This window comes from Nomia melanderi, chromosome 2, assembly GCF_051020985.1.
Source record: "Nomia melanderi isolate GNS246 chromosome 2, iyNomMela1, whole genome shotgun sequence".
Taxonomy (NCBI): Eukaryota; Metazoa; Arthropoda; class Insecta; order Hymenoptera; family Halictidae; genus Nomia; species Nomia melanderi.
The window spans coordinates 28,951,061-28,961,545 of NC_135000.1; the positions used below are offsets into that span (position 1 = coordinate 28,951,061).

General features: G+C 39.8%; 3 protein-coding genes across 4 annotated transcripts; 1 reads left to right on the top strand and 2 right to left on the bottom strand.

Annotated features, from left to right (window-relative positions):
- Positions 1 to 93: 93 nt before the first annotated feature.
- Positions 94 to 2,753, bottom strand: Mettl3 (methyltransferase like 3). Of its 2 annotated transcripts, none has more exons than XM_031988838.2 (5): positions 2,609 to 2,753; positions 1,987 to 2,148; positions 1,700 to 1,898; positions 1,122 to 1,628; positions 94 to 1,041 (listed from the first exon to the last, which is right to left on the bottom strand). In XM_031988838.2, exons 2-5 carry the CDS (start codon positions 2,144 to 2,146, stop codon positions 237 to 239), a joined length of 1,671 nt encoding a protein of 556 aa, XP_031844698.1. In that variant the 5' UTR covers positions 2,147 to 2,148; positions 2,609 to 2,753; the 3' UTR covers positions 94 to 236. The 2 variants fall into 2 exon arrangements, with proteins under 2 accessions (XP_031844698.1, XP_031844697.1); XM_031988837.2 differs by having other exon boundaries at positions 108 to 1,041; positions 2,499 to 2,611.
- LOC116432253 (pre-rRNA-processing protein TSR2 homolog) lies at positions 2,673 to 3,843 on the top strand. Its single transcript, XM_031988847.2, has 3 exons — positions 2,673 to 2,819; positions 2,898 to 2,979; positions 3,220 to 3,843. Exons 1-3 carry the CDS (start codon positions 2,751 to 2,753, stop codon positions 3,549 to 3,551), a joined length of 483 nt encoding a protein of 160 aa, XP_031844707.1. The 5' UTR covers positions 2,673 to 2,750; the 3' UTR covers positions 3,552 to 3,843.
- Positions 3,579 to 10,234, bottom strand: LOC116432248 (patched domain-containing protein 3). The gene is made up of 12 exons (XM_031988836.2): positions 10,038 to 10,234; positions 7,145 to 7,391; positions 6,909 to 6,979; positions 6,444 to 6,659; positions 5,733 to 6,310; positions 5,013 to 5,636; positions 4,816 to 4,943; positions 4,579 to 4,740; positions 4,246 to 4,516; positions 4,043 to 4,164; positions 3,809 to 3,974; positions 3,579 to 3,731 (listed from the first exon to the last, which is right to left on the bottom strand). The coding sequence occupies exons 1-12, from the start codon at positions 10,232 to 10,234 to the stop codon at positions 3,706 to 3,708; spliced, it is 2,808 nt and encodes a 935-aa protein (XP_031844696.2). The 3' UTR covers positions 3,579 to 3,705.
- Positions 10,235 to 10,485: the final 251 nt, after the last annotated feature.

Consider the following 10,485-nt stretch of genomic DNA (forward strand, 5'->3'; position numbering starts at 1 on the left):
TTGTAATTAGATCAAAATGTGATTCTATAGTTCTCATTTTAAAGGCAGTTTGTATATTGTATATATTTATGTACACATGTATTTTACAATGAAATTATTTTGTTAAAAATATCTTATACTACAATACAAATGTAAGAGCTGGAAATCCATGTTAAATCTTATGGAAAATGATTTTATTTTCATGATATTGTAATAAAATAACAGTCCCCTTATTTTGTAATATTCTGAAATACTTGTTATGGTTTAGTAGGTTTCATCGAGTTTCCATCCGGATAACGCTTTTTAAAAGCTTTTATAAGTTGCGGATCAATCAGGTGGACACCGTCTACTTGATTACCTAATGTTATCCAATTAGGTTGAACATTATGTGGTCGTCCAAATAATTCAATTTTCCTTGTTCCTGGACTCATACGTTCGATAATTCCATAAATTTCGTCAGGCTTATGACTAGTAGCACGAACTTCGGCTACAATAACATCGCTATCCAATCCTCTATTGATTCTTGGATTTCCTTTCATCCCAACCAAACAATGTTCCTTACCATGGTTTAACCAATGCCCTGTCCTGCCTGTTCTTATTATCCTTTGTAATTGATTTGTTTTTACCCATATAATCTCATCAACTCTTTCATATCCCCATAATTGCAAACATTCTCTACCAAGTTCCATTGCTCTTCCAGTTACCCATAAAAATAAAAGACCCTCGTCTTGAAGGGCAGGTATACCCAGCTGCCTCATTTCATCATCTGACATAGTACCATATGGTAATTCCATGTGGATATCCCATGGAGGATCAGCCATTATGACAGCAAATTTACCCAATACAGTCATATCAAGATAACGTAAATCGCACTGTATCCATTGTGGAGGATAAAGGGTCAGTTCACTGCCTAGAGATCCACTAGTAGTTGGACAAGTGACACCACTACCATTTTTACTATCTAATGTTAAAGCTTTATTTATTGTTGTATTATTTGTATTATCTGCATCATTTGGTTCCTTAGGCTGAGTCGTTGGTCCATCTACTTCATAATGGACATACCTGTGTAATAAAAAAATTTGAATAAGTAAGACAGTGAGACAAGATCTTTTGAATTTCATAAATATGCTTACAATACATACTTGCATGTATCCATGTGGAAGCAGGTATTGAGAAAACTGCAGTCACCTAAAGATTCATCTGTGTGACTTTGAATGATTTTCTTGAAGTGAAGCTTTTTACACTTTTCTGCAAATCCTGGCCCACCGTTTAATTTAACACAATCTACTCTTGTACCATGAGGACAGAATTCCATGACTTGAGCTCCTCCTTGAGATCGAAACCGTTCAGCTAATGATTTCTCCTTAGATGTTTGCTTTGATAATAAATCTAAAATTTGCTCTCCAACCTTTTTATTTTCCTTTTCCCTAATTGTGGGCATTGATATTAGGGACATTATATCCTCTGTATTTTTTTTATCCAATTTGGATTGCTTTTCTGCAGGCGCATAATCATTCAATTCAGATGCAGATGTTTCTGCACTTTCCGGATTCTCTGTATCATCTGATTGAGACTGATACGACGATTGGGATTCTGTCACAGATAATACTGTATACCCAAAGACACCATTTTCTGTTACTTCTTTGATTCTGAAAAGGCATGAAATTACTTCAATGCATATGAAGCACAGGTGCACAGAATGATGCAGAAACTTACTAACTTAACGATATCTTGAGCTGCCAATTTCTCTAAAATTTTGTGGATGTCTGGGGAAGACACATCTGCATTTAGATTTTTACGAAGTTGATCTATTAATTCTGCAGATGTGATAGGTAAATTAGGCAACGATTCATGAAGAATACACAAAACATCTCTTTCATATTCACTGTGATCTGCTCGTTGTGCATGTCCAATTGAATCTACAATAATTTAAATTGTTTCTTATAAATACGAAATTATAATGTAATGTATTATAGAGAAAATTGAAATACCAAAGAGTTTATTTACCACTGGCAAGAGATGATTCATTTGTCAAGGTGGATGATACCGGTGTTGCAGAAGTGAGAGTAAATAATTCATGTCTTTCACGTTTTCTTTTCTGTAGTTTCTCCCGTAAACTGTTCCTCTTTATTTTTATAGCTTGAATTTCCTCGAAGGCGTCTGACATGTCTTTTCAAAAGAATATTTAAATGCAAATATTGTAAATAAATATACGGAAAATATACTGTGGGTAAAGAAGGTATTCACACACAATATAACGTTATGTTATAAATTACGTATGTTAGACTGATCTGTAAAAGTTTTGTTCTTCTTTTGTTGAAATACAATTTAATATATATAATTTTTAAGTTACTCTTATACTAAAAGCAATATTGATAATTCGACGCAAGAAACAATAGTGTATGTATACTTTCCTTTTCCACTGTAGGAACAGAATTTTAACATAAGGATACAGAAAAGATTAGCCAACAAAGAATAATTTTATTCTTGTTATGATGGAAAATTAAATTATTTTCTACCTTGCGACACCAGTCAAAGTAATCTAAACTGCTTATAAATGCATATGTTCCGTCAAAAGTACACATACAAGCCACACAAACGACTGTGTAATGGAGGTGGAGGTACTAACCTGATCACATCTAGCTTTACCTAAGAAAGTATAAAACACATGGCTGATTCTCTGATATATTCGCTGTGGTGTAGTCAAGTGTTTTTACTGTACTGTTATTAATGATAATAATTGTGGTGGATACTTTACGGTGGGTAGAAAAATGTCAAATACAAAGGAATTCTTTCTTTCTGTTATACAACGTATTTTTAGCAATTGGACTGCATTGAAGGTGAGAATATTCTACAGTTTCCTTGAAGGTTATAAATGTCAGTTTTATTTATTGTATTTCTTGTTACATTTTTATTAGATGGCAGTAGAGCATGGGATGGGACCAAAGGAAAAAGCAATAGATTTCTGTCCTTATATGGCAGAAGTTATGTATATGAATGGTTAGTATTATAATCTTTGAGACATGAAAATTCCTTTATAAAGTATTTGACCAAACTGTACAAGTATGTGCTATTATCTGTATTTGATATTTAGTAGACCACATTCAATGAACAATCAATATTTCATTTTAATCGATTTTAGTAACAAGCAATACATTGGTATAATTTGATCAAATATTATAATATACTTTATTGTTCTTAAAATAATTCTTTAATTGTCTTTACATAATAATTCTTTAGAGAATCTGAACAGTGGTGAAATTGCTGATGAATTAGAGGATTATATGGATGCACATTTTAACACTGAACTACAAGATGACAGTGCTATACAAGTTGCAGAAGTACTTCTGAAGTTTTTCCGTTATTGTGTTGAAAATAATGAAAGCATCGCAATAACAGAGTTTGAGAAGTTACCACCCATTCAATCATGGATTGTTACCAATGAGCCTATGAGAAGGACACAAAATACTTCTGATGTTGAAAGTGATAGTTCGGAAAATGAAGAAAAGGGATCTGAAGATATGCAGGTGATGGATGAGTGGACAGAAGTAAGATCTAGGCGGAAAAGATAATTAATACAGAATTCTTGTATTCTTGTATTTGTTTTATATAAAAGAATATACAAACTATTGTTTTACAGTACATACGCATTGTAAATGCAGTTTATATTCTAAGATTTAGTAACAAAGATACTTATCTAAGCAGTCTTTTAGACACTGTCAAATTTTATTTGGCAGTTCTGTTCCCTGAATCTGAAATAGAGAACATTATTGAAGTGTGTTAGATTCTATTAAATATAATTCTGTAAATACATTGTATTAGTATCTACCTTTCTTATTTTGAGATAAAGGAACAGTACAGTAACCATTGTGTTCTTGTAAAACATTCTCCTTTGTTACTTTAGTTATTCTTTCATCGGGACCTAATAAGCTTAAGATTACTGGCAAGAATAATAGTCCATGAAACAGACCAAACATTACTACACACGTAAATAACTGAAAAAAGAAAGATTATTGTGTAGCTAAAAAGTGAGTAGATAATAAACGAATCTTTTTAATATTACCTTAAAGAAGGTAGAAAATATATAAGCTTCACTGGAACCCAGCAAAACAAATGCTAAGAATGTGCTCAAACCTCCATTGAACACAGCTGGTCCAATTATGGAAAGTGTTGCAATTGAGCGTTCTATAAAATCCATTAAGTACAAAGTAGCATTAAAATTAATTTCTTCTTAAATTAATGAAACACAATTATCATAATATTCACCTTTTTTACTACCCTTTGTGCGAATAAATTCTAGACCAATATGTGCCGCGTAATCAACTGCTAATCCCGCGCACAATAATATCATAATACTTGAAGACATTTCGATAGTCAAATTTAAAAAGTACATGGCACCTAATAAATCAATGAGTGTGAAAAAGACGCAACAAAGGACCCAAAAGGACGTTTTCAAGTCTCTGAGAAATATCACTATCACTACTCCAATGGTAACTATTTCAAGGCACAAGTTTCTAACCAGTTCTTCTCCTATCACCTATAAGACAAATTATCAATTAAGATTACGTTACGATAATGTTAAACCAATAATTTCGTTACCTTGTTGGCCACCCAAGAGACATAATCCGGCGAAAATATGGCAATATGGTCATGTCCCTGAGAGAAATTAGTATCGTGAACAGTTTGTCGTAAAGACTGGATCGCTTGTATTTGTTCTGCAGTTGTATTAAGAAGTACATGTTGTATTGGTATTTGTGACGTCTAAGGAAAGAGTAAGGACTGTATAAATAACTTTATAAGAGACACAACTGATCGTTTAACATTCGTAATAGGTACCGTTATATTATACTCTCCAGCTGGCAAGCTACTAAACTTTATATCCTTAATGTATGCTTGACCTTCCTTAGTCAGGAGTAAGTATTCAGTAAGAACATTATAATATTCTTCACTGCTTTCGATATCACCTAGAGGGTCCAATGATAATCACTCGTTAATCCTCAAACATCTCTGGATTGAAATCAATTGAAAGTTACCTTTGTTAGTAGCGTTGAGCCATTTCTCATAGGCAATGAACCACGGTTCAAGGGTGCCGTTATTAATGAACTGATTTGCTTTCAGACCTTCCACTAATCTGAAGAGGGAGTCACGATCCTCGTAGTAGTCCACGCCGGTCATATAAATACCGGCGCGCTTCCCATACTTAGGAAAGTATTCCTTTAGCTTGTTGTTGAACTTGATGGGATAGGAATCTTGGTTCAGGTACCAAAGGGGATCGAAGTTTTGGTTCACGTGGAAGATGGCCCACGTGTTGATGCACAGGAGGCCGCCAGTGATCACCAGCACGATCGTCCTCACCGAGTTTTTCACGACCCAGGGCCCGATGTAGTTTTCAAAGAGGATTTGCTGGGTGTTCCTCTGGCTGCACTCGTTCGGCTTCCAATTTAACCTGGGACGACAGAAGCAACCGTCCTTCCTGGCTTCTAATCTCTTCTCGTCGTACACCAGGCAGCTCATGAAGAAGGTCATTTCGTAGATATACAAGAAAAGGATGCCCAGCGTGGCGAACGCGTAGAAGGATCTCAGACACGGCATCACCGTCGTCACGCCGAAGGCGAAAGCGATCACGTTCGTGAAGGAAGTTACCGTGATGGACATGCCTTTAACACGAGGAGCAATCGAAAATTAATTGTTCGCTCCAAAGCTACCCAAGCGATTATGAATTGATTATTCTCTTCTAATCAATGACCCCTTACCCGACTGTTGCATCGCTTTGGCGAATCGAACCGGAAGTTCGAGCGCCTGATCAGTTTCCGACAGATTCGTCAGGCTCTGCATGATCACGAACATGTTATCGACGCCTATACCGAGCAACAGAAACGGTAGAATGGAATGTATCGGCCCGTATGAGTATCCCAAGTAGTAGCACAACCCGTATGAAGATAGGATTGCCTGGCCAATCACAGAGACACCCATTACTGACAAATAAATTCGTTGCTCCAGCGCGTTACATTTACCGATCATCGCCATCACGTAAACTGCGATCAATGATATCCCGCAGCACAGTACTGTCAGATTGCTGTTCAGTATCTGGTGCAGGGTGTCTATGTAACTTCGCGAGGCTATCGCGTAAATCTCCATCCCCGGCGGCAACGTCACGTTCCTCTGGAGTGCGCGGTCTATGAACGCCAACTCCCACTCCTCCGAGTTCGGGTTCGACTTCTTCAGTAACCAATTCAAAATGGTCGCCTTCGCGCCCCGTACCCGGCCCTTCTTGTCGTAGGAAATCCCCGAGAGTAAAGGGCCAACCTCCAGCAACACGTTACTGTTGACCCTGCAAGAATCGTCATCGTTGTAGAACCTTTCACGTTGAGAGCCTCGTTCGATCTTTCACTTATCACATGAACCTTCATCATTTTCACGCGAGAGCCAAGAGTTCATTCAGGCATTCCTCTCAAGGGACCCACCTTTGCTTTAACGCTTTATTGACGTCCTCCAAGATCTCCTTCTTTGTCAGCGTGCGAATATTCTTTGGGAAGCTGGTCTCCCACAGTTGCACGATCGACTGGTAAATGCAACCGTCTTCGAACGCCTCCTTGCCCAGCTGGGCGAGGATGTCCTCGGGAATGTCGAAGTCCTTGAAGATATCCGTGGTGTCATTCTTATTGAACCAGGTCAGGTATCTGGAATCAAATACGTCACTGTCTCGCTAGATCCTTCAGACTCGTAATTTCTTAACACTAGGTTTACGGGCATTTATTGTACAGTTCATTCTATTGTTCCTGGGGAAGTTGATATTCGTTCATTTAGATTTTGAAAATCGTAGATGTAGAAAATCGATTGAAACATTTACTAAATAATGTTTATAAAATTCAATGTGCTTCGAATTGACGCGTTCCGTGAACCTAGCGTTAACAATTTAAAAGCTTTACCCGGCGCACACGTCCTCCCAGGTGCTGTTCTTCACCTTCAACCTCTTCACGTCCTGCTCGATTTTACTGATCTGCGAAGAAGAAGAAGAAGAGAGAGTCTCGATGATTGATCCTGGAGAGCAACGATATTCGGCCCGCGGCGTCCCAGCGCAAGCCAAATGTCTGCCGAGGCTGATTAAAGTGGAAAGAGAAGAACCTTCGCGGAGAACGCGTATAATTCATGATCGCCTATGTACCGAATACAGCACTTCCGGCTCGAAGATGTTGGGGGCGGTCACGATGATGCTCTCGTAGAGGAACTCGTCCCGGAAGTGCGTCTTCACCCAGGCAGCGTCGCTGCGGATGACGGAGTCCTCGGGCACGAACAGCTCGACCTCGTCGATCTCCTCTCGCCAGAGCAGCATCCCGGGCGCGCAGAGGCAGTTCACGCAGAAGGACACCAGCAGCCATAGCCAGGGTCTCTTTCCTATGCTCAATCCAATGCTGAAGAGGAAAATGGCTATTCAAATCGGCGTCAACGTTAAACAAGCTGTAGACAGATTAACTCGCGTTGGAAAGACGTGGCTTGCGCGTCGAGATATTTCTATTGCAAATTTGCCAATGACATTTTATAAACATTGATAGTCTAGTTGCATTAGGCATAGTAGGCTGCTTCGAAATGCATCACGAAATTATTAATAAATCGTGTACATATCCGCTTAAATTAGGTAAGAATGAAAATCTTCGCGCGAGAGTTTGTCGAGCGTATAAATTAAATTCCAACGCAGGAGATTAACACTAAAACTACCAGAGGGGTCAAATGACCCATGATGTCTTCTTTTCGCAATTATTAGAAAGGTAACAAGTGTTTCTCTGAGAAATTATTAAAGAAATTCATTCGGCACTATGCAAATTCAATTGTAAATCAATTAAATTCTGAACAGATGCACTCTTGGAGTTTCTGTAGCGAAATCTTCAAAAGTCAATTGAACTGCTCGGTAGTTTTAGTGTTAAGGGAAAGATGGTGCTACTAGTAAAATATTCATATATTCCTGAGAGAAACAATACCGTCGTTAACGTAATTGGCAATTCTAGGCATAAGTAATGATAAATCGTTTTTTAAATATTCTGAGCGATAGAAAGATGAATACATTATTTTAATAGTAATACAATTAATAATATAGCATGTGTTATTACAGTATTATATTATTTATTATATTGTTAGATAATAATATTCACGTGGAATATTTTTGAAATTGATTTATCGTTGCTTCTGCATATAGAACGGTGAATTTTCACGTTAACAACGGTATTATTTTACTTAAGAATTGAGGTTTTCGTAGACTTAACCCTTTGGCCTCTGTAGGCTCCAATATTGCACCAGTTATAAAATATTTAAATGGATCTTAAAACTACCCTAAAATTATTCGATTTTCCACGCATCCAAGTTTCGTGCTAACAAGGATAATAAAAGATCGAAGAAACGTTACAGCATTTATAATTTTCGCTGGGAATGCTATAAAAATTAGTCGCAGTTGCTGATAGATTACAAAACAACCTGTAGTGCTAAGGGTTAAGGCACCGCGTCTAAAGCGTCTAACGGACAGGGCAACCTTGATCGTTGAATGGATCGAAGGAAATTACATCGACGCTGAACAAACGAAAGTTGAGTCACTTGAGAAGCGCTCGTCGTTTCTTTTAACGGTGTCTAGGCGTTAACGCGTCTTCCTGCGCGACAGAACACGCCTGCTTAGCATAATGCGCGAAATATAAATCTCGTCCGAGGACCTCGATCCGATTTTCAAGGTGATTAGGCGTCGCGCGAAATCGTGCCGCCGGCGGGAGAGGGTTCTTCCGAGACGGACGTCTCGGTTCGACAGAAATTCGTCGAATTTAATTGGCCGATAGAAAGGCCAACGACCCCTGAATGAAATAATAAGAAAATGCGGTGGGGGGGATGGCGCCTAAACCGTCCGGCCTTATATAGGCCAATCATAATTCGTGGAACGAAAGAACCACGGTTGATTCGGCTAATTAAGAGGGCCACGATGATCTCACCTTAAGTGGATTAAAGTGACGCGAGGTTTCGAGCAACGAAAAGCGAACGATGGTAATGTCGTTAGGCTCAACGAGATTTAACCCGGTGCTGATTGTCGATTGGCGGCCGGGGCACGTGGAGATTGATCAATGGGAATTATGATTCGACCGATTATCGGCGCGGATCAACCCCTCGCGTTAACGTTTCACTTGTCCCGTATTTTATGCAGAAACTCACGCTCCCTTTCTAAGTCTCCATTAAACTCTCGACTCCGGGATTGCTAGACTTTCTGTTTCAACGTTCAGAAATACCGAACAATTGGAAACTAATAATTTCGACTCCTGATTCCAATTAAGTTTCTATTCTGAAGTAGATATAGACTTGTCTGTAACCATTTCTTATTAATCTCATTGTGCTGTGCTTGAATTTATTTGATAATCAACTGAATATTCATTTTTAGATCCATTTTAATACTAATCACCGGTTTGACGACGTAACGTGAAACATAACATTAGAAAAAGAATGAATCGTTCACAGTCCATTCAAAGAGCATGTTCGATGCACGTTCCTAAGGAAAACAGCACGAGAGAAAAACGATTCTCAAATGTTATCTCGAAAAGGCGGCCTCGCCGCGGCGGCTATTCCCGACAATTAGCCCGAGCGTATGAGATTACCATGAACGGACGTATATTTCAATGCCAATTCTCTCGAGGGAACCTATCATTTAACGCGATCGTCCCGGTGACAATGCAGAAAGCCGAGACACCGCGCTTTCAGCAGAAGTACAACGCGATCGCGCTTAATTCGCTGACATCCGATCTATTTTTTCCTGTCGCCGCGCCGGGAACGATCGCGCCCGAGGATCGATGCCAGCCGCGATTTCGCTCACTTTTCGGATACACCGGCTACAATCGAATCGGAGGATGCCTTCCGTCGTCGAGTCTTCAATGAAAACTCCTCTACGTCCTCCTCCTAACGAGCGAGATCGGTTCTTTGAATAATCCTCGATAATTCTCTGCAGATTCGACGGTGCCACGAAGAACCGAAGGTAACGCCGGTCTTCGAGGATCCTTTTCGCAGGATTAGGAGACCGATCCTGCGCGGTCACTCACCAGTAAAATATACGGTCCGAGTGGAGATGGAAATCGAGCAGAATCTCCTTGAACCGGGTCCACATGGAGTCCCAAGCACCGGTGGATGCGTTTCCTCCTCGTTGCGCTTCCATCGTCGGCGTGCGACGCTCAGGTCGTTCCGCGGCCAAATGTCCACTGGGAGCGTTACTAAGCACACGGCCGGAGTGCGGCAGCATGCATGTGACCAACGGTGGAAGTAATCTGCCACAATTATATAACGTTCGCTCCGGAGGTTCGGTTGCAGGGCCGCCGCAATGCTGATGGCACCGGGAGGATGAGGAGGAGCGTGCTCCGTGGATCACCCCTCCTATTGTCTTCTTCCAGCAGGGTCAATCGGTGCGCGAGTCGGACGATCCGCAGGGCTTTTCGATGCACTCGGTTGCACTCGGAGGAGCCTCGATTTCCTGGAAGGATCTTCGAGGTCGGA

Excerpts from the sequence above, each read along its gene's own strand:
- LOC116432253 (XM_031988847.2), top strand. The coding sequence starts at position 2,751 with ATGTCAAATACAAAGGAATTCTTTCTTTCTGTTATACAACGTATTTTT. Across the intron at positions 2,820-2,897 it reads GCAATTGGACTGCATTGAAG|ATGGCAGTAGAGCATGGGAT; the intron begins GTGAGAATATTC and ends CATTTTTATTAG. Across the intron at positions 2,980-3,219 it reads AGAAGTTATGTATATGAATG|AGAATCTGAACAGTGGTGAA; the intron begins GTTAGTATTATA and ends ATAATTCTTTAG.
- LOC116432248 (XM_031988836.2), bottom strand. The coding sequence starts at position 10,234 with ATGCTGCCGCACTCCGGCCGTGTGCTTAGTAACGCTCCCAGTGGACAT. Across the intron at positions 6,311-6,443 it reads AATAAAGCGTTAAAGCAAAG|GGTCAACAGTAACGTGTTGC; the intron begins GTGGGTCCCTTG and ends CGATTCTTGCAG. Across the intron at positions 4,741-4,815 it reads CTGGAGAGTATAATATAACG|ACGTCACAAATACCAATACA; the intron begins GTACCTATTACG and ends CTCTTTCCTTAG.
- Mettl3 (XM_031988838.2), bottom strand. The coding sequence starts at position 2,146 with ATGTCAGACGCCTTCGAGGAAATTCAAGCTATAAAAATAAAGAGGAAC. Across the intron at positions 1,629-1,699 it reads GCAGCTCAAGATATCGTTAA|AATCAAAGAAGTAACAGAAA; the intron begins GTTAGTAAGTTT and ends ATGCCTTTTCAG. Across the intron at positions 1,042-1,121 it reads TTCCACATGGATACATGCAA|GTATGTCCATTATGAAGTAG; the intron begins GTATGTATTGTA and ends TTTATTACACAG.